Consider the following 21,485-nt stretch of genomic DNA (forward strand, 5'->3'; position numbering starts at 1 on the left):
TTTTTCCCTTTTCAACATTCAGATGAAGTTTGATTTTAAAAACGACATTCAAGCAATTTACAGTTATTGCAAAATCATCCTTTTATTAATATTTTGATAGAAATGAGCTGAAGAGTAAAACACACTGATCTACAATGAAGGAAACAGTAAAGTCAGTTTAGATTTGGCTCAGCTTCATTTTTCAAAACATAACATTTACACTTTGAATAGTTAGACTGACATGTTACAGACATTCATTTCAGATATTAAACAGTTCGTAAGAGATCAGCTGTGTGACGATGTAAATCTGAACAAAGTCGGTTTGATTCTGACGACTTTTTAATCTCCTTTTAATCTCTTTTTATTGTAGTTTAGATAAAGTTAATGTTTCTGAGGCATTTCCACCCAAAACTCACAGGAAACAAATCTCAACATGCTCCATCTCTTGTTAAATTTTGGTGTTAGAAGCTCAGTCACATGCTGCGGTTCAACTTTCCCACAAAAAGGCCACGCTAGAGACTTAAACAGTAGTTTAAATATGAATTTTACATCCAAGTGAGGGTCTTTGTTGTTGTTAAAGTTTGGAGAAAGCTATCGTCTTGGGACTCTGCTTCTCCATGGAGGCCTGAGCTGATTTCATCACGTCTTGAGTCTGAAGCATGCTCATGTTCCACGTGGCCTGGAGGAAAAAAGGGATCAGTGTCGACAAATTAGATAAAAAAAATCTTAATTATGTGACAGAAGTAGTGTTGGGGGGGAAATAACTATAATCTGTTACAGTTACTGATGAAAATGTTGATTATAAAGGAGGTTACATCTGAAGTCAGACCTTTAATATTTTACTCAGGAGGGTTTTTAACATGTTACTGAATACATATATTACTGTTTTTAATTCTTTAGCAACCATAGAACACAACCTGTATCCATAGCAACCATAGAACACAACCCGTATCCATAGCAACCATAGAACACAATCTGATCTGATAGACCTTTAAGATTTTACTCAGGAGGGTTTTTTCCTCATTTTTTAATATTTAACATGTTACTGAATACATATATTACTGTTTTTAATTCTTTGGAATCAATATTTGTTTCTATATTTAGTAAATAAATCATGATGTGGGCTTATTTGGAGCACACATGGGCTTAAATGGAGTCACAGTACCAATTAAACCCACTTTATTCATCAAATATCTTTATTTTATATTCTAAAATCTACATGAACTAATGAATACATTTTACAATGAGAGATAAATGTTGCTTTATAAGAAATGATCTCCCTTATAAATCATGTTAGTATCCATGACAACACAGCTGGGCTTAGATTTTGGTGCTTAATGGGAACATTTACCCTAACAGCTGATCTAAAGAAGGAAGGACAGAAGGAAGAAAGGGAGGGAGGAAGGGAGGGAGGAAGGAAGGACAGAAGGAAAGAAGAAAGGGAGGGAGGAAGGAAGGACAGAAGGAAGGAAGAAAGGGAGGAACGGAGGAAGGACAGAAGGAAGCAGTGAAAGAAGGTAGGAAGGAAGGATTGAAAGAAGGAAGGACAGAAGGAAGAAAGGAAGGACAGAAGGAAAGAAGAAAGGGAGGGAGGAAGGAAGGACAGAAGGAAGGAAGAAAGGGAGGAAGGAAGGAAGAAAGGGAGGAACGGAGGAAGGACAGAAGGAAGCAGTGAAAGAAGGTAGGAAGGAAGGATTGAAAGAAGGAAGGACAGAAGGAAGAAAGGGAGGAAGGAAGGACAGAAGGAAGGAAGAAAGGGAGGAACGGAGGAAGGAAGGGAGGAAGGACAGGTAATCTGTAATCTATTACATTTCTAAAGTAAACTTCCCGACTCTGGACAGACGCAGGTTGACTCTGATGAAACACGCTCAGAGAAATCTAACATTGTTGAAAGTTTAGTTACCATGTAGTCGAGACCCTCGGCCACACTGTGGTCTCTGGAGTAGATGAGGTTGATTTTGGTTCCCTGAACGGCTACGGGGCTGCGACCGGCGATCTCCCCGGCCATCTCCAGAGCGCCGGCCATCAGAGCCTCCTTATCTGCAAACACTCGGCTGGAGAGAGGACGGAAGGATTTCAAAATAAAGTGCGATTTGCTCTTTGTGATTTATGAAGGAGAAGGAGAAAGGGTTATATTTACCTGACCAGTCCGCTGCTCTTGGCCTCATCTGCGTACATCTTCCTGGCGGTCAGAGCCAGCTCGTTCACCAGGCTGCAGGAAAAAAAACACAACGACACAGAAGAGGAGTAAGAGGAAGAAGAAGTAAAAAAAAAAAAAAAAATCCCACCTTCAGATTTATTTATTATAATTTTGCTGTTTACCTGCGGCTGCCGATAACTTTAGGAAGTCTCTGGAGAGTCCCGACGTCTGCCGCTAATCCGATATCGACTTCCTGTGAAGATGACATCATTAGACTCCATCATTCGTTCAACATGGATCCTTTAATACAGACATTTTCACAAGTCTTTCTATATAGTAAGTTAAATATTGTTGATAATAATGATATTAATAACTATTTGTATAGTTTCTGTAAAGAATTGAAGACTTATTATCATTTAACCCTCCTGTTGTCCTCGAGTCAAGGAAGGAAGGGAGGAAGAAGGAAGGAAAGGAAAGAAGAAAGAGAGGAAGAAGGGAGGAAAGGAGGTAGGAGGGAGGGAGGGAGGAAAGAAGGAAGGACGGAGGAAGGAAGGAAGGAATGAGGGAGGGAGAAAGGAAAAGAGGAAGGAAGGAAAGAAGGAAGGGAGGAAGGTAGAGGGGTGAAAAGAAAGAGAGAAGGAGGGAGGAAGGAAGGGCGGAAGGGAGGAAGGGAGGATGGAAGGGAGGAAGAAGTAAGGAAGGGAGGGAGGGAGAAGGAAGGATAGAAGGGAGGAAGAAGGAAGCAGGGATGGAAGGGAGGAAGGAAGGAAGGGAGGAAGATGGAAGGATGGAAGGATGGAAGGGAGGAAGAAGGAACAAAGGTAGGAGGGAGGGAGGAAAGAAGGAGGGATGGAAGGAAGGCAGGGAGGAAGAAGGAAGGATGGAAGGGAGGAAGAAGGAAGGAAGGATGGAAGGGAGGGAGAAGGAAGGAAAGAAGAAAGAGGAAGGAAAGGAGGGAGGAAAGAAGAAAGGGAGGAAGAAGGAAGGAAAGGAGGGAGGGAGGAAAGAAGGATGGAAGGACGGAGGAAAGAAGAAAGGAAGGAAGGAGGGAGGGATGAAGGGAGAAAGGAAAAGAGGAAGGAAGGAAAGAAGGAAGGAGGGAAGGGAAGGGAGGGAGAAGGAAGGATGGAAGGGAGGAAGGAAGGGAGGAAGGAAGGGAGGAAGGGAGGAAAGAAGGAACAGTCAAAACAGATAGGGTCAATTTTTTTTTTAAAGTATATTTTTTGGGCTTTTTTGCCTTTAATGTTCAGGACAGTGGAGAGAGACAGGAAACAGGAGGCAGAGAGAGGGGGAATGACACGCAGGATAAGACCGCTCGGCTCAGGATTCGAACCGGGGTCGCCTGCAACGAGGACTATAGCCTCAACACATGGGGCGGGTGCGCTACCCGCTGAGCTATGCTCAACCCCAGATAGGGTCAATTTGACCCGGGGAGGACGACACAAAGGTTAAGTTAGCTGAAACATTATTATTATTATTATTGTTATTTCCAGACTTTCCTCTCCACATAGACGACCATGACGGTGTTAACGTACCTTCACCTGGAACCAGGCGTCCTGCGTACACAGGCGGATGTCACAGGCTGTGATCAGGTCGACACCTTCAACAGAGAACAGCAGTGAAGCTTTTATTTAACATCAGCCTCAACCAGCGTCACCCTGAGGCCACATGCTATGTTTCATTGTGTCTCAATTAAAGATTAAAAAGAAAATTAACAATGAATCGAGTCAAGGAAGGAAGGGAGGAAGGAAGGATGGAAGGGAGGAAGGAAGGATGGAAGGGAGGAGGGATGGAGGGAAGGATGGAAAGGAGGGAGGAAGGAAGGATGGAAGGAAGGATGGGAGGGAGGGAGGATGGAAGGGAGGAGGGACAGAGGGAAGGAAGGAAGGATGGATGGAAGGATGGAAGGGAGGGAGGGAGGGAGGGAAGGAGGGAGGAAGGAAGGAAGGAAGGAGGGATGGAGGGAAGGATGGAAGGAAGGATGGAAGGGAGGGAGGGAGGGAGGATGGAAGGGAGGAGGGACAGAGGGAAGGAAGGAACGATGGAAGGAAGGATGGAAGGGAGGGAGGGAGGGAGGAAGGATGGAAGGAAGGATGGAAGGAAGAGAGGGAGGGAGGGAGGAAGGAAGGAAGCAAGGGAGGGAAGAAGGAAGGGAGGGAGGAAGGAAGGAAGGAAGGATGGAAGGGAGGAGGGATGGAGGGAAGGATGGAAAGGAGGGAGGAAGGAAGGATGGAAGGAAGGATGGAAGGGAGGGAGGGAGGGAGGATGGAAGGAAGGGAGGGAGGAAGGAAGGAAGGAAGGATGGAAGGGAGGAGGGATGGAGGGAAGGATGGAAAGGAGGGAGGAAGGAAGGATGGAAGGAAGGATGGAAGGGAGGGAGGGAGGGAGGATGGAAGGAAGGGAGGGAGGAAGGAAGGAAGGAAGGATGGAAGGGAGGAGGGATGGAGGGAAGGATGGAAAGGAGGGAGGAAGGAAGGATGGAAGGAAGGATGGAAGGGAGGGAGGGAGGGAGGATGGAAGGGAGGAGGGACAGAGGGAAGGAAGGAAGGATGGAAGGAAGGATGGGAGGGAGGGAGGGAGGGAGAGAGGGAGGAAGGAAGGAAGGATGGAAGGGAGGAGGGAGGAAGGAAGGATGGAAGGAAGGAAGGAAGGAAGGAAGGAAGGGAGGAAGGGAGGGAGGAAGGAACGATGGAAGGGAGGGAGGAAGGATGGAAGGGAGGGAGGGAGGGAGGAAGGAAGAAGGAAGGAAGGAAGGAAGGAAGGATATGAGTTTATATTTGCACTATATAATATATAATACTATAATAATGTGTAATGATGATGATGATGATGATGATGATGATGATGATGATGATGATGTCCTTACCTCCTCCAACACAGGCTCCATGAACAGCCACCACAACAGGCTTCGGACACTACAGGAAGAAAACGATAAAAAATAATCTATAATTTCAAAATAAAATACACCCAGTGATTTCAGTGAGTGCTCTACTAAGATGGAAAGAACGATGGAAGGGAGGGAGGAGGGAAGGAAGGAAGGAAGGGAGAGAGGAAGGAAGGATGGAATGGAGGGAGGAAGGAAGGAAGGAAGGAAAGGAAGGAAGGAAGGATGGAAGGGAGGAGGGAAGGAAGGATGGAAGGGAGGGAGGAAGGAAGGATGGAAGGGAGGAGGGAAGGAAGGATGGAAGGGAGGAGGGAAGGAAGGATGGACGGAAGGAAGGATGGAAGGGAGGGAGGAAGGAAGGATGGAAGGGAGAGAGGAAGGAAGGATGGAAGGGAGGAGGGACGGAGGGAAGGATGGAAGGGAGGGAGGAGGGACGGAGGGAAGGGAGAGAGGAAGGAAGGATGGAAGGGAGAGAGGAAGGAAGGATGGAAGGGAGAAGGGAAGGAAGGAAGGAAGGATGGAAGGGAGAGAGGAAGGAAGGATGGAAGGGAGGAGGGACGGAGGGAAGGATGGATGGAAGGGAGGGAGGAAGGAAGGATGGAAGGAAGGATGGAAGGGAGGAGGGACTGAGGGAAGGATGGAAGGGAGAGGGGAAGGAAGGAAGGAAGGGAAGGAGGAAGGAAGGAAGGAAGGATCTCTCTCAACCCAGTGCTCTGACCTTCTCTATGACGGAGAACGTCTCTTGGTACCTAGCGATTGTTTTCCGGAGGTTCCAGGAGACTCTGGCCGTGTCGTCGCCCTGCGGCTGGAGGATGTCGCCGGCCATGTCCATCAGGTCGATACCTGCGTGGTCACACACACACACACACACACACACACACACACACACACACACACACACACACACACACACACACACACACACACACACACACACACAGGATGAAAAAGAAAAGCTCCACTAAGAAGTTTTTTGGCTGCCAGTTTTGGCGGTTCCTTCTTTCCTTCCTTCTGTCTGTCCTTCCTTCTTTCCTCTGTCCTTCTTTCCTTCCTTGTTTCCTTCCTTTCCTTCTTTCTTCCTCCCTTCCTTCCTTCCTTCCTTGTTTCCTTCCTTCCTTCCTCCCTCCTTTCCTTCTTTCTTCCTCCCTCCTTTCCTTCCGTCCTCCCTCCCTTTCTTCCTTCTTTCTTCCTCCCTTCCTTCCTCCCTCCCTCCTTTCCTTCCTTCTTCCTTCCTCCTTTCCTCCCTTCCTTCCTTCTTCCTCCCTTCCTTCCTCCGTCCATCCTTTCCTTCCTTCCTCCTCCCTCCATTCCTTCCTCCTTTCCTCCCTTCTTCCTCCCTTCCTTCCTTCCTTCTTCCTCCCTCCCTTCCTTCCTTCCTCCTTTCCTTCCTTCCTTCCTCCCTTCCTCCCTTCCTTCCTTCCTTGACTCGAGGACAACAGGAGGGTTAAAACAGTTTGATACCCACCAGCTGTGAAGGTCTTTCCTGCTCCAGAGACGACCACCACTCTGCAGTCCGGGTCTTCAGCGATCTCATTAAAGCACTCCACCATCTCGCTGAAGAACAAGTAGTTTCAGTTAGAGGTGAGTAATAATAATATAAAGACTAACATTCCTATTTCATCTCCGAAACTAAGAGAGCAGAAGATGCTTTGCTGAACGTTTCCTTTCCTTGTTTCTCCCTTCCTTCCTTTCCTTCTTACTCCCTTCCTTCCTCCGTCCGTCCATCCTTTCCTTCCTTCTTCCTCCCTCCCTCCCTCCCTTCCTCCTTTCCTCCCTTCCTTCCTTTCCTTCTTACTCCCTTCCTTCCTCCGTCCATCCTTTTCTTCCTTCTTCCTCCCTCCCTCCCTCCCTTCCTTCTTCCTCCCTCCCTTCCTTCCTCCTTTCCTCCCTTCCTCTCCTTCTTACTCCCTCCCTTCCTTCCTCCTTTCCTCCCTTCCTTCCTCCTTTGCTCCCTTCCTCTCCTTCTTACTCCCTTCCTTCTTCCGTCCTCCTTTCCTTCCTTCTTCCTCCCTCCCTCCCTCCTTTCCTTCCTTCCTTCTTCCTCCCTCCCTTCCGTCCTCCTTTCCTTCCTTCTTCCTCCCTCCCTTCCGTCCTCCTTTCCTTCCTTCTTCCTCCCTTCCTTCCTTCCTCCTTTCCTCCCTCCCTCCTTTCCTTGCTGAACGTTTTAGAGAGTGTACAGACGTGTTCAGCTCTATGAAACTGTCGGTGGGCCGTCACAGTCTATATAATTAATGGCAAACACTGTAATGGGTATTTATCTGAGTACCAACATGCAGCCCTAACATTTATTTAATAGCAGCTTTACTGGCGGTGCTGAAAAGGATGTTTTTTTAAAGACAGTCGAGGTGTTTTTCTTGCTGTAATGATTCCTCCTGTTCATACTGACCATCAGAAGATCCCTTTATAAAACACTTACTATGTAAATGATGGAGGACAAAATCCACAGAAGCTAATATGAAGCTTGAGCCGTCCAAAGGAGTCAAATCAAGTAGATATCTTCCAACATTACGTGTTTTTAGTGCCAAAGTCTTTTTGTTACTATATTTCCACCACAGCTCAAGATGCTAAAAAAAAAACTGTTAATGTGTCAGATATTCACTTCATATGATGAACTGAGACGGCTTATTTAGTCAAACTCATCCTGTTTTTTTTAAAGTCATGTTTTAGCTGACTAAACGTTTTAGTCTTATCTTAGTCAAGAAAAGTTAAAAAATAAACATTTTTGTGTAGTTTTAGTAAATGAAGAAAGATTTTTTTAGCCATTAGATCAGGGGTGTCAAATATGCGGGCCCGAGGGGTCCATTTCGGCCCACTTTCCTTCCTGCCTTTTTTTCCTTCCTTCCTTCCTTCCTTTTGTCCTTCCCCCCTTCCTTCCTTCTTTCCTTCCATCTGTCCTTCCTCCGTTTCATCTTTCCTTCTTGTCTTTTTTTCCTTCCTTCCTTCCTTCTGTCCTTCCTCCCTTCCTTCCATCTTTCCTTCCCGTCTTCTTTTTCTTCCTTTCTTCTTCCTTCCTTCATTCCTTTCTTCCTTCCTCACTTTTATTCTTTCCTTCCTTCTCCTTTTCTTTCCTTCTCACCTTCCTTCCATTTGACCTTCATCCCTTCCTTCCTTCCTTCCTTCTTTTTAATGATCCGACCCACATGAGATCAAATTGTTCTGTATGTGGCCCTTGAATGAAAATGAGTTTGACACCTCTGCTTTAGATTATACTGAATATTTCAGTGTCCACCCAGACATGAAGTGCACCAGTGTTCATTTTGTTAATGACGTCATTAAACACTAACGACACGCAATATTATCCCAGAAAAAAGACTAAACTGAAGTCTCTTGGTAAATCTTTAAGCTTTCTTTCTACAATTTTGTATTCCAAATATACAAATTCAATATAGATGCAGCATAGAATAGTGCTGTCACATTATTCAGAAAGTTAATATATCTTCTTGGGATAACTAAAATAATCAGTATGAACAGGGGGAATTATTACTTGCTTCTTATCTATTGACAAAACAAACCCTACCTCCAGAAAGCTTTGTTCATGGCATTGCGTTTCTCTGGGCGGTAAAGCTCGACGTGTGTGACGGACTCTGCCGGGTGACTGATGGCCAGGGTTGTGTACGGAGGGGTGGGGCTGCCTGAGGACGACATGGCCCTGACCGCAGCCTGGAGGGGAAGCCACGACCGCCTGTCTGAGAGAGCAAAGACAGACAGGAGGACATGTAAGAAGTGCAACTTTTACAGAAGAATAGAGAGCAATAAAAGGATCAATACGGTCAATAAAACTAATTTCATACTATTTGCATACACATATTTTAGCCAGTGTAGTGAAGTGTCACACAGAACAAGAGGGAGAAGGATTTTAACAGGTCAAATAAAGACGATGTTAAGTATTCAAAGAGGAACAGACAATCAGAAGACAGAAACAATTAGTCAATTTATCATTAGTCTGCAGCTATTTTTGATCATCAATGAATCGGTTAAGTCTTAATTGTGATAATTAAATGAAATAATTAAATAATGCTGCATTTCTTTGTCTTGTCTAATAATAAATTTGGGTTTTTGGAGCATTTTCCCACTATTTTAAGACATTTTTGGGGCATTAATTAAACTATTAAAAGGATAAAATAATCAGAATTTAAATATTAATGGAAATAATTGTTAGTTGCAGATCTAGAGAGCCCAAAAAAAAAAAAAAAAAAAAAATACAACCTTACATGTTGCATAAAAATGCTAATGCTGTCCTGATGACCTTTCACCTACATAGCATTGAAAGCTCTTGTTTGCTTCTGTTAAACAAACTATCTACAAACTACAAGCTGAAAGACATGACAGCTGTACTATGAAGACTATACAGTTTCCATCCTCTATAAGTTGTTAGTAAAGACATGTTCTCCTGATAAAATGACTCACAAACACACACAACAGTGACACTCACATGCTTTGAAGATGTCTCTCAAGCCACTACGAGGTTAATAACAGGACTGACAGCTAATTAACACAATAATAAAACGACTTTAAACTAATTAACACACAAAACGTACACTTCCACTTACATTTGGTAAGAGCTGACCTGACAATGACAGACAGCATCGCACTTTGAACGTCGCAGAGTCAAGACTTGAATTTCTCTCTTCAGTGTTTTAGAGTCAGGATTTTAAATATATTAAGTATATCTCCCAGTAGTGAATGTTGTCCTCTCTCAGGAAACTGTAAGTAAGTACTTGCTTGTGTAAAGTTAAGTAAATACTTACTTACTTGCAGCAAGACTGGTTTGGATAGCAAAGAGCTGTGTTTAGTGTTTGCTTCTTCTTCTTCCTGCTTCACGTTTATTGGAGGTCGGTAAAAAGCTTTTAGGTGCATTTACCTCCATCTACTGGACTAAAGTGGGACTGTGGGTCTTTGTCTCTATAAGCAGGGTTGGGAAGGTTACTGTAGAAATGTAGGCTAATAGGTTACAGATTACTAGTTACTCTATTTAAAATATGATAATTAATGCAACCATTTGAATTACTTAAACAAAGTAATGTAACTTATTACATTTGATGACTTTTCTTATTTTCTAACCAATGATTTCATCTGTTAGGGTAAGTGTTCCCATTAAGCACCAAAATCCTTGTTCAGCGGTTTTTCATGGATACTGACATGATTTATAAGGGAGATAATTTCTTATAAAGCAAGATTTATCTCTAATTTGAAAATGTATTCAATAGTTCATGTAGATTTTGGAATATAAAATAAAGATATTTGATGAAAAAAGATAAAAGTCTGGCATGGGCTTAATTGGTGCTGTGATACCAATTAAACGTCCACATCATGATTTATTTACAAACAGTAATATATGTATTCAGTAACATGTTAAATATTTAAAAATAAGGAAAAAACCCTCCTGAGCAAAACCTTAAAGGTCTGACTTCAGATGTAACCTCCTTTGTAATCATCAACATTTTCATCAGTAACTGTAATTTAATTACACATTTTTTCTCAGAAACTGTAACGGATAACAGTTACATTTATTTTGCAATTAAATTACGTAACACAATAACATGTAACTAACTACTCCACAACACTGCCTATACCCATGTCCTTTAAATACTTCACTTAAACACCCAATTCCTAATGTCATGTCCATTTTAATCTTCCCTTCACCAATTTGACCGACTCATGATGCTCCTCCCTTTATCCATTGCACTCCAGCAATACATGTTCAACTGTCTCTGGTTGTCTTCAAAATAAATACAACCTTACATGTTGCATAAAAATGCTAATGCTCTCCTGGTGACCTTTCACCTACATAGCATTGAAAGCTCTTGTTTGCTTCTGTTAAACAAACTATCTACAAACTACAAGCTGAAAGACATGACAGCTGTACTATGAAGTCTATACAGTTTCCACCCTCTATATGTTGTTAGTAAAGACATGTTCTCCTGATAAAATGACTCACTAACACACACAACAGTGACACTCACATGCTTTGAAGATGTCTCTCAAGCCACGAGGTTAATAACAGGACTGACAGCTAATTAACACAATAATAAAACAACTTTAAACTAATTAACACACAAAACGTACACTTCCACTTACATTTGGTAAGAGCTGACCTGACAATGACAGACAGCATCGCACTTTGAACGTCGCAGAGTCAAGACTTGGATTTCTCTCTTCAGTGTTTTAGAGTCAGGATTTTAAATATATTAAATATATCTCCCAGTAGTGAATGTTGTCCTCTCTCAGGAAACTGTAAGTAAGTACTTGCTTGTGTAAAGTTAAGTAAATACTTACTTACTTGCAGCAAGACTGGTTTGGATAGCAAAGAGCTGTGTTTAGTGTTTGCTTCTTCTTCTTCCTGCTTCACGTTTATTGGAGGTTTTCTCATTTTCTAACCAATGATTTCATCTGTTAGGGTAAGTGTTCCCATTAAGCACCAAAATCATTGTTCAGCTGTTTTTCATGGATACTGATACCTTCACAAATTTGACCAACTATTGATGCTCTTCCCTTTATCCATTGCACTCCAGCAATACATGTTCAACTGTCTCTGGTTGTCTTCATTGTGTACAAAGTCCTGTTGGTTAGTGTTTTGTTGAAGCTCATAGTTAGGGCCGGCCAGTCTTGCCTTGGACCAGCTCCTAGTTTGTGCTGCTATAGGCTTAGACTACACTGAGCTCTTCTCTCCTCTTCCCTTCCTTTCTCTATCCATTAACATTCATGTACTGTCAATGCATCCACTAACCTAAACTTCTTCCCCTTTCTTCCTCTTCTCCTTCTTTCCCTTTTTCTCGCTCTCCTCTCAACCCCAACCACTCAAGGCAGATGGCCGCCCACTTACAGTCCGATTCTGCCTGAGGTTTCTTCTTGTTAAAGGGGAGTTTTTCCTTCCCGCTGTCACCAAGTGCTGCTCATGTGGGAATGTTGGGTCTCTGTAAATTAAATTATAGAGAATGGTCCACACCTGCTCTATATGAGAAGTGCTTTGAGATTACTTTTGTTGTGTTTTGGTGCTATATCACTGAAGATTGATGGATTGATTGATTGATTGAACAAAAGCGTGCCAAAAGCTTGATAACAAGTTAATTGTTAGAATCGGGTGTGTTAGTGTGGGGAGATACCTAAAACATGCAGGGCAGGATTTATCCAAGAGCAGGGTTGGTGACCACTGTTCTACAGTGATCACAATGGCCAGTTGGGTGTTGTTTCCAGTAAATAATAGTGTGCTGTTCATATTGCTATCACCAAAACTTAACCTACTACCAAAAACTTCAACATTTCTTTCCACTCCTACTTTATTCTGTATCCCATGTAAGCGTCTTCCTTTTCCTGTCTCCACACCATGCTTTTCACCTCTAATTTTGACATTTTAACATTGATATCCACCTCTCTGACTGCCTCATTTGCTAGCCTCTCTGCCTTCCCAGAATCCCTAATGAGCTGTTACGCACATGCACTTTATGTCAAATTTCCCTGACTGGCTAACCTTGAGATAGTAAACAGCAATTCAGAAAGGTTAAATCTTGATGATTATTGCCTGCTCCTGTTTTGATGATATTTGACAGTACTGATCACTACAGATGAGTATTTTGTTAGCCATCACTTCTTCTACCTACTGCAAAGCTAAAGGAATTGCAATTAACTGGCTGCCGAGCAATACACCACACTATACCACAAATAGATTAAAACATGCAGAAGAAAAGTAAAATGAAATAAAAGAGATAGAGTTTAATAAAGTTAGACTAAAACTAGCGTTTAAAAAGAGAATAAAAACTATGATGAATTTGATAAACAAACTGCTTATTGTATCATCTATCAAGTGTTTTGCAAATTTAAACTCTGTCTAAAACCATTGGGAGAATTGAATATAAATTTAAACTGTTTTAAGTGTTATATCCTTTAGATATTCTTTAGATACTGAAGTGGACTTTTTTCGTTTTATTAGTACAATTTCGATTTGTTTTTAGTTAGCAGTTTAGTTTGTTATTTCCATTGGATTGTTAGAGATGTGTTAACTGTGGATGTAGCTGCTGCAAACCAACCAATTCCTGTGAAGGATCAATAAAGTATCTATCTATCTATCTATCTATCTATCTTTCTATCTATCTATCTATCTAGCTCTCTATAGATCTATCTATCTATAGATCTATGTGTGCATGTGATGGCGTCGTGCAATCACTGGCCTCATTGATTGGTCGCGCTGAGACAATTTGCATAATTGGACAGACCTCCCACTACAGAGGAGATACGCAGGTAGAAATTACTCGAACTTGTCTTGGGACGACGCTTTTTTCAATTTTAGGACAAAAAGCAGCCTTTCGGTAAGTTAATTTACATTTTTTAATTTATTCTTTCTTTACCGCGAAAAACGCATCTAATATCACGAAAAACAAACTTATTTGGTGCAGTTTTAATATTTTTCTGTTGCGTAACCAATTAAGTTGATGTAATTAAGCTAAACTCGGTGTCGGTGTACTGCGGCCTGTTTGGAGAATAATTAAAGTATTTTTTTCTGTTTTTAAACGTTTAAATCACTTTCTTTCAACGTGTAAAAAGCAAAACTTGAAACTGGAAAAATTTTGTTGAGCGCAGTTTCATGCAGACTATTTAACGAGCCTAATTAATTAATTACGCTCATTTTTTTTTTAGGTCAAACTCTACAGGAGTCGTTTGGTGTTGTAGAGACGGTATTAAAAGTTGTAGTATTAGTTTTTACAGTGGTTAATTTGTAAATCTCAAACAGACAGGTAGACAGCAGAGGAGGGAGACGGAGAAGCATTGAAGCTAATAAAAACACGGCCATGTGCAACTAGGCCCCACATCCTTAATGGCTGAGGGGGCGCTACACCCCATAAACTCTCCAAAACCGCAAAAATACTCATGGAAAAAAAATAATTAGAGGCAGAGGACAGTCTGTGCAGATATTTTGTCATAAGTGACGATAGAGACGGATTACCTCTGTGCCCCCCCCCCCCCCCCCCCCCAAAAAAAAAACTTACAAATAGCGGAGGGATTTGGAGTAGGCTATATTTATCTAAGCATTATTGGTATGGGGAATACCTGTCACGTCTTTAGTTAACACTTAAACTGGCAGTTTGTCCTTTTTAGTTTACAAATCTGTGCGTTTTTAATGTTAAATGACAAAGAAATATTAATATATTTTTAGAAATTGTTTTAATGCTGTGATGCAGTGGGGTGCAGTTCGCTGTTTTCTCCGCTAGATGGAGCTGCAACTCTGTGAGTTCATACATCGTTAAAAACATTATTTTCTCCACCAGAGATCAGACTCTAATGTGACTTCCAGTTTATTTCCCCTGTTACATTTAAAATGAGAACAGTGTTTATTTAAAGTATATTTAATTCAAAGTTTTTATTAACAAGTTAAATCTGTTTTTGACTCGTGTTGACTCGGTTGGACTCTGCTGTGTCACGTGACCCAGAAGAGCCTCAAACCGTGAGTGAGACTGACGCTGCAGAGGATCACTCCTTTAACTCCGACCCTTCCTCAGTTATCGCTTCTCGGCCTTTTGGCTAAGATCAAGTGTAGTATCTGTTCTTATCAGTTTAATATCTGATACGTCCCCTACCCGGGGACCATATATTAAATTGATTTTTGGAACAGGGAGATGGAATAGGGGCTTGCTCCGTCCACTCCACGCATCGACCTGGTATTGCAGTACTTCCAGGAACGGTGCACCCCCCTCTCTGTGTTTAAGATAATTTAAGTTAGTATACTGACAGTGAACGGTTGCTCGACTGTGAGAAATGAACAGAGGAAGACGGAGATGCATTTAAAGCTAATAAAAACACGGCTATGTGTAACTAGGCCCCAAATCCTTAATGTCTGAGGAGGCGCTACACCCCATAAACTCCCCAAAAACAGCAAAAAGTAATCAAAGAAAGAATAAAGTACAGACAGAGGACAGAGTCTCTGCAGATAACGTGTCGTTTACGTGACGACAGAGAAGGATTGCGTTGTTCAGGTCGAAGTATGAACGTTGTTTTAATATTATAATCCTGTCTGGTAAATTTAAAATTCCTTTCATGTGCAAGTTTGTTTGAGGAGTACCTGACTTGACACACGAGTTGTCAATCATACATATTTTTATTTCATTTACAAATGGCAGAGGGATTTAGAGTATATTACTCTAAGCATTACTGGTATGGGGAATAACTGTCAGGTCTTTAGTTAAATGATTATGGTTAACACTTAAACTGGCAGTCTGTCGTTTAACATTTAAAAACACGGATTTAAAAAAGGACAAAGAAATATTCAGATATATTTAGAAAGTGTTGTTTTTAATGCTGTAATGCATTAAAGCCAATGAAACACGGCCATATGCAACTAGGCCCCACATCCTTAATGTCTGAGGAGGCGCTACACCCCATAAACTTCCCAAAAACAGCGAAATTAATCATAGAAAGAATAAAGTACAGAAAGAGGACGGACTCTCGGGTGCAGTTCGCTGTTTTCTCCGCTAGATGGAGCTGCATCTCTGTTAGTTCAGACATCGTTAAAAACATTATATTCTCCACCAGAGATCAGACTCTAATGTGACTTCCAGTTTATTTCCCTTCTTACATTTAAAATGAGAACAGTGTTTATTTAAAGTATATTTAATTCAACGTTTTTATAAATAAGTTAAATCTGTTGTTGACTCTATTGGACTCTGCTGTGTCACGTGACCCAGAAGAGCCTCAAACCGTGAGTGAGACTGACGCTGCAGACGAGCACTCCTTTAACTCCGACCCTTTCTCAGTTATCGCTTCTCGGCCTTTTGGCTAAGATCAAGTGTAGTATCTGTTCTTATCAGTTTAATATCTGATACGTCCCCTACCCGGGGACCATATATTAAATTGATTTTTGGAACAGGGAGATGGAATAGGGGCTTGCTCCGTCCACTCCACGCATCGACCTGGTATTGCAGTACTTCCAGGAACGGTGCACCCCCCCTCTCTATGTTTAATGTTAAGAAACTTAGCTTATTAGCAACTTACATGTTCTCATCATAACATATTTGAGTAGCTATGTGGATATGTTATTGAGGTTATATACTCCACAATTTAATGCATGTTTACAGCGTTTGTAATCCTTATTTGCAGAACATGAAGCTGTAAAGTGTTGACATGCATGGCTCTATTAAATCCACACAACAAATAACTGCTGAGTGAGATGAGATGCATCTTTATTGATCCACTTTTGGGATAGAATAGAATCAATAATAAATAAGACAAAAATAGGATGAAATAAATAAAATACTATATACAGTAAACTATCCTTGTGCAAATAAATATTCAATATGCAGATGCTCCTGAGATTATATACAGAATATATCCTCATACAGATAAAAATAAATGTGCAGTTTCCATGGGAGTAAATACACTTGTGAAGTAGATAACAAAAGAAAATGTGTTGTGTTCACTGTCCCCTTCCAAATTCAAGAAATGTGAGAACTTGATTTAATCTGTTGGAATTAGTTAGTTGAAATTAAATTGCAGGTGGAAAATCCTCACCAGTGTTTCCCCTGTGAGGGATGTATTGTGTGTGTGTGTGTGTGTGTGTGTGACTGTTTAACTCAGGAAAGACACATGGTAGTAGAATTGAATATGTCTAATTTCAGCAGTGTTCAATGGTTGGTTACAGTATAAAAGCTGAAACTGTTTGTTGTTCAGGAGAATGACTGTGTGTCCTTCTCTGTGCTGGCATGTAATGAGTGAAGAGAAAGATAAATCACTTCTTCTTCTGTGATTCTTCAGAGAAACATCTAGTAAAAAAATGTCTACTACACCATCCATAGATTTTGGGAGGGAGCGGTGTGTTTTATATTTAATATGAATAGGCCTATCTCTAACAGCGCTCCTTTTTTCATCAATAACAGACTGATTTAAAATGTCAGTAACTCTTCTACTAAATAAAATATACAGCTGTGAAAATAAGTTTTACACTGAAGCTCCATTCTGGTGCATGTGAACTCACAGTTTGTGCTTTATAACACTGACATGGCTGCTGATGTTCATTTGCTGATGTTGCTGATGTTTTATTCACTGTATTTGAGCTGCCTCTGTCTGCCTGGACTGGAGCTGTCTCTCTCTCCCTGTTGCAGCTTGTGAGTAAGTGGGGGAGGGGTTAGTGTGTGTGTGTGTGTGGGGGGGGGGGGCTGGGGGGGTCCTCATTGCTGCATTTCTGCTGGTTTCACAGTCTGCTGTTCTCTGATTTATGAGAAGAATCATTTGTTCTTGCTGTTATATAGAACAGTCATGCTGAATGTCTCAATGTGCTGTTTTAAACAGTGTTGTTACCACTCTAGACCAGTAGGTGGCAGTAGCAGGAATGTCTGTTACCCTAGTAACAAAGAAACAGGAAGTGGTTGTGATGTGAGGAGGGGGAGGGGGAGACCATGTGCTTTCTTTTTCGTTTTTTTCTGCATTTCAAATGTGTTTAAATCAACTTGTGACTGCAGTATGATTTAACTTTGGCTCATCTGAAGCTGTTGTAGGTTTGTTTCTCATTTGTTGGAGGTAAAACTGAAACAGTGGGTGATTTTAGGTTCGGGTATGATGTGGTAGTGCAGCAGTGCATTATGGGAAAGCCAGTCATTTTTTGGTCATATAAAGTTTAAATAATGTTTATTATGTTTAGTATTAAAGGTCTCCTTGTGTGTTGGATCCCTGCAGATCCACAGTCTCATACAGCGTGTGGTTTGGATGATGTTTGGATGGTTTACCATCAGTCAGGGTGCCGTGTCTGTGAAAGACTTCCTTGGCTCGGATCTGTACAACTCATACTTACCTGGCAAGGGAGATACCATGATCAAGAAGGTGGTTCACCCAGGGCGAGGCTCAACCATTGCACTCCGGTTGTGCTGACCTCTGCGAATTCCCCAAATGTGGGAATCTCGATTGCATAATTTCTGGTAGTGGGGGACTGCGTTCGCGCTCTCCCCTGATAAGTTGTTGAAAGAAAATTAAACTGATAATCAGTAGTAAATGATGAGAGCTGGTGTTTAGGTGGTCAAGAGTTGAGAACCTGACACAGAAATCTGGAGGAGGAGACTGCTTTTAAGAAGCTGTAAATTAACTTAAAACACATTATATAGGACGTTTATATCCACACACATTTATATTGAAAATGGTTCATTGTTTCAAAGCATGTGATACAGTAAAAATGGCGGCATCTGCTGAGCAAATATTGGTTAGTATGGATGGAATAAATCTGACTTTTACATTTGAAAGGGGGTGAACAGCCCTCTTTCTGTGTCCTCTTTGAGCCATGAAATGTCTGCAGATGGGGATGCACCCAACCACCTCCTCCACCTGCAACACAGATAATACATAGAAAGCATTTGGTTATTGTTGTATACAAAGTAATGTTAGAATATACGAGAAATGACAAAACATGTAAAAACCAATTCTAATTTACATTTGGAAAATCATGTCTCAGACTCAATGTGCTGTTTCTTAAACAGTGTTGTTGCCACTCTAGACCAGTAGGTGGCAGTAGCAGGAATGTCTGTTACCCCAGTAACAAAGAAACAGGGGGTGATAGAAATGTGAGGAAGGGGGGTGGGACAGATACTTTCTCTTTTTTTCCCTTTTTTTCCTGAATTTCAATGTGTTTAAAACAACTTGTGACTGCAGTATGATTTCACTTTGGCTCATCTGAAGCTGTTGTTGGTTTGTTTCTCATTTGTTGGAGGTAAAACTGAAACAGTGGGTGATTTTAGGTTCGGGTATGATGTGGTAGTGCAGCAGTGCATCATGGGAAAGCCAGTCATTATTTGTCATATAAAGTTTAAATAATGTTTGTTGTGTTTAGTATAAAGGTCTCCTTGTGTGTTGGATCCCTGCAGATCCACAGTCTCATACAGCGTGTGGTTTGGATGATGTTTGGATGGTTTACCATCAGTCAGGGTGCCGTGTCTGTGAAAGACTTCCTTGGCTCGGATCTGTACAACTCATACTTACCTGGCAAGGGAGATACCATGATCAAGAAGGTGGTTCACCCAGGGCGAGGCTCAACCATTGCACTCCGGTTGTGCTGACCTCTGCGAATTCCCCAAATGTGGGAATCTCGATTGCATAATTTCTGGTAGTGGGGGACTGCGTTCGCGCTCTCCCCTGATAAGTTGTTGAAAGAAAACTAAACTGAAAGTCAGTAGTAAATTAGGAGAGCTGGTGTTTAGGTGGTCTAGAGTTAACAATCCCACACAGAAATCTGGAGTAGGAGGAAACTGCTTTTAAGAAGCTGTAAATTAACATAAAACATCATATTGGACACTCTGGATATGTTCTGATAGAAGGCTGTTTTGGTGATTGATTGACTGCTGAAGGTCAGATCTGAGCCTATCAGCACGCCAAGGTTTCGGACTTGGTCCCTAGTTTTTAGAGAGAGTGACTCGAGATGTTTACTGACAGCAATCCTCTTCTCTTTATTGCCAAAAACAATGACCTCAGTTTTGGCCTGATTAAATTGAAGGTAATTTTGGTTCATCCAATTAGTTACTTGCTCTAAACAGTGACACAATGACTGTATTGGACTGTAGTCATCTGGGGACAGTGCTAGGTATATCTGCGTGTCATCTGCATAACTGTGATAGTCTACATTACAGTTCTGCAGAATTTGACCCAAGGGCAGCATATATAGACAGAACAGAAGGGGTCCAAGAACTGACCCCTGAGGAACTCCACATGTCATAGCCACTCGATCGGATAAAGAAAGTTCATGTTTTGTTTGTTTTGTTGATCCAGACAGTTAACAGATTTATAACTAAAGTTAAACATGCAAAACAGATTGTTCACATGACACAGATGATCTGGACAAGAGCTGTGATAAAAAGATTTTAATTGGTTTATTTTACAGAATTTTAAAAATTCCACACATCGGCCTGGTATTGCAGTACTTCCAGGATTGATGCACCCCCCCCCCCCCCCCCCCCCCCTCTGTGTTTAAGATGAAGAAATGTAACTTAACTTGTCAATATATGATTTAATAGCTATAATGACATTTTATGCATATTTACAGTGTTTAATCCTTATTTATAGAGTAGGAGGTGGCAAAGTTGTTTCCCCCCCTGTAGGTTTTGGGAGGGAGCGGTGTGTTTTATGTGTAATAAGAATTGGCCCGTCTCTGACAGCGCTCCTTTTTCATCAATAACAGACTGATTTAAAATAGAGTAAAAATTCATTAACTCTTTTTCTACTAAATAAAATTCACAGCTGTGAAAATAATAGTTAAAAATGTAACAACATAAATCTGATAAAAGAAGTTAAATTTTACACTGAAGTCGACTGTTCTTGGGCTCCATTCAAGTACATGTGAACTCAGTTTGCGCTTAATAACACTGAAGTTACTGCTGATGTTCATCGTGATGTTTTATTCACTTTATTTGAGCTGACTCTGTCAGCCTGGACTGGAGCTGTCTCTCTCCCTGTTGCAGCTTTTGAGTAAGTGGGGGAGGGGTTAGTGTGTGTGTGTGTGGATGGGGGGGTGGGGGTGGGGGGGGGGGTCCTCACTGCTGCATTTGTGCTGGTTTCTGATATGTCAGAAGAATCATTTGTTCTTGCTGTTATATAGATAAATCATGCTGAATGTCTCAATGTGCTGTTTCTTAAACAGTGTTGTTACCACTCCAGACCAGTAGGTGGCAGTAGCCGGAATGTCTGTTGTCCCGGTAACAAAGAAACAGGAAGCGGTTGTAATGTGAGGAGGAGGAGGGGGGACAGGGGGACATGTGCTTTCTTTTTTTGTTTTTCTGCATTTCAAATGTGTTTAAAACAACTTGTGACTGCAGTATGATTTCACTTTGGCTCATCTGAAGCTGTTGTTGGTTTGTTTCTCATTTGTTGGAGGTAAAACTGAAACAGTGGGTGATTTTAGGTTCGGGTATGATGTGGTAGTGCAGCAGTGCATCTTGGGAAAACCAGTCATTTTTTTGTCATATAAAGTTTAAATAATGTTTATTATGTTTAGTATAAAGGTCTCCTTGTGTGTTGGATCCCTGCAGATCCACAGTCTCATACAGCGTGTGGTTTGGATGATGTTTGGATGGTTTACCATCAGTCAGGGTGCCGTGTCTGTGAAAGACTTCCTTGGCTCGGATCTGTACAACTCATACTTACCTGGCAAGGGAGATACCATGATCAAGAAGGTGGTTCACCCAGGGCGAGGCTCAACCATTGCACTCCGGTTGTGCTGACCTCTGCGAATTCCCCAAATGTGGGAATCTCGATTGCATAATTTCTGGTAGTGGGGGACTGCGTTCGCGCTCTCCCCTGATAAGTTGTTGAAAGAAAACTAAACTGATACTCAGTAGTAATTGATGAGAGCTGGTGTTTAGGTGGTCTAAAGTACATACTCTGACATAGAATACATGAGTTGGAGGAAATCGCTATTAAGAAGCTGTTCAGCTGTGTCCGCCTCTGTCACCACCACCTCCAGCTCATCATGGTCCAGTTGGGAAGATGATGCTGTGCTGCTGGAGGCTCTTGCCACCTTTGAAG

The 21,485-nt window shown here is 41.7% G+C and overlaps 1 protein-coding gene and 5 non-coding genes across 8 annotated transcripts; 5 read left to right on the top strand and 1 right to left on the bottom strand.

Moving 5' to 3' along the window:
- Positions 1–540: 540 nt before the first annotated feature.
- On the bottom strand, positions 541–11,343 carry ech1 (enoyl CoA hydratase 1, peroxisomal). 3 transcript variants are annotated; one of them, XM_053321546.1, is made up of 10 exons: positions 11,082–11,343; positions 8,521–8,689; positions 6,469–6,557; positions 5,722–5,846; positions 4,986–5,034; positions 3,655–3,719; positions 2,302–2,372; positions 2,120–2,191; positions 1,883–2,033; positions 541–658 (listed from the first exon to the last, which is right to left on the bottom strand). In XM_053321546.1, exons 1-10 carry the CDS (start codon positions 11,116–11,118, stop codon positions 554–556), a joined length of 933 nt encoding a protein of 310 aa, XP_053177521.1. In that variant the 5' UTR covers positions 11,119–11,343; the 3' UTR covers positions 541–553. The 3 variants fall into 3 exon arrangements, with proteins under 3 accessions (XP_053177521.1, XP_053177522.1, XP_053177520.1); XM_053321547.1 differs by lacking the exon at positions 11,082–11,343 and adding an exon at positions 9,756–9,825; XM_053321545.1 differs by lacking the exon at positions 11,082–11,343 and adding an exon at positions 9,554–9,745.
- A 3,153-nt stretch (positions 11,344–14,496) lies between these two features.
- On the top strand, positions 14,497–14,687 carry LOC128361076 (U2 spliceosomal RNA). The gene has a single exon (XR_008321560.1). It is a non-coding gene; the product is annotated as a U2 spliceosomal RNA (small nuclear RNA).
- A 1,060-nt stretch (positions 14,688–15,747) lies between these two features.
- On the top strand, positions 15,748–15,938 carry LOC128361077 (U2 spliceosomal RNA). The gene has a single exon (XR_008321561.1). It is a non-coding gene; the product is annotated as a U2 spliceosomal RNA (small nuclear RNA).
- Positions 15,939–17,767: 1,829 nt separating this feature from the next.
- LOC128361067 (U1 spliceosomal RNA) lies at positions 17,768–17,931 on the top strand. The gene has a single exon (XR_008321552.1). It is a non-coding gene; the product is annotated as a U1 spliceosomal RNA (small nuclear RNA).
- Positions 17,932–18,942: 1,011 nt separating this feature from the next.
- On the top strand, positions 18,943–19,106 carry LOC128361068 (U1 spliceosomal RNA). The gene has a single exon (XR_008321553.1). It is a non-coding gene; the product is annotated as a U1 spliceosomal RNA (small nuclear RNA).
- A 1,990-nt stretch (positions 19,107–21,096) lies between these two features.
- LOC128361069 (U1 spliceosomal RNA) lies at positions 21,097–21,260 on the top strand. Its single transcript, XR_008321554.1, has one exon. It is a non-coding gene; the product is annotated as a U1 spliceosomal RNA (small nuclear RNA).
- Positions 21,261–21,485: the final 225 nt, after the last annotated feature.

The sequence above is a fragment of the Scomber japonicus genome, chromosome 6, assembly GCF_027409825.1.
Source record: "Scomber japonicus isolate fScoJap1 chromosome 6, fScoJap1.pri, whole genome shotgun sequence".
Lineage (NCBI taxonomy): Eukaryota > Metazoa > Chordata > Actinopteri > Scombriformes > Scombridae > Scomber > Scomber japonicus.

Bases quoted from the DNA above. Each gene is read 5' to 3' on its own strand.
- ech1 (XM_053321546.1), bottom strand. From the start codon at position 11,118: ATGCTGTCTGTCATTGTCAGGTCAGCTCTTACCAAAT. The intron at 5,035-5,721 runs GTCAGAGCACTG...TTCTTCCTGTAG, and splicing joins CGTTCTCCGTCATAGAGAAG to TGTCCGAAGCCTGTTGTGGT. The intron at 2,373-3,654 runs GTACGTTAACAC...TCATCTTCACAG, and splicing joins ACGCCTGGTTCCAGGTGAAG to GAAGTCGATATCGGATTAGC.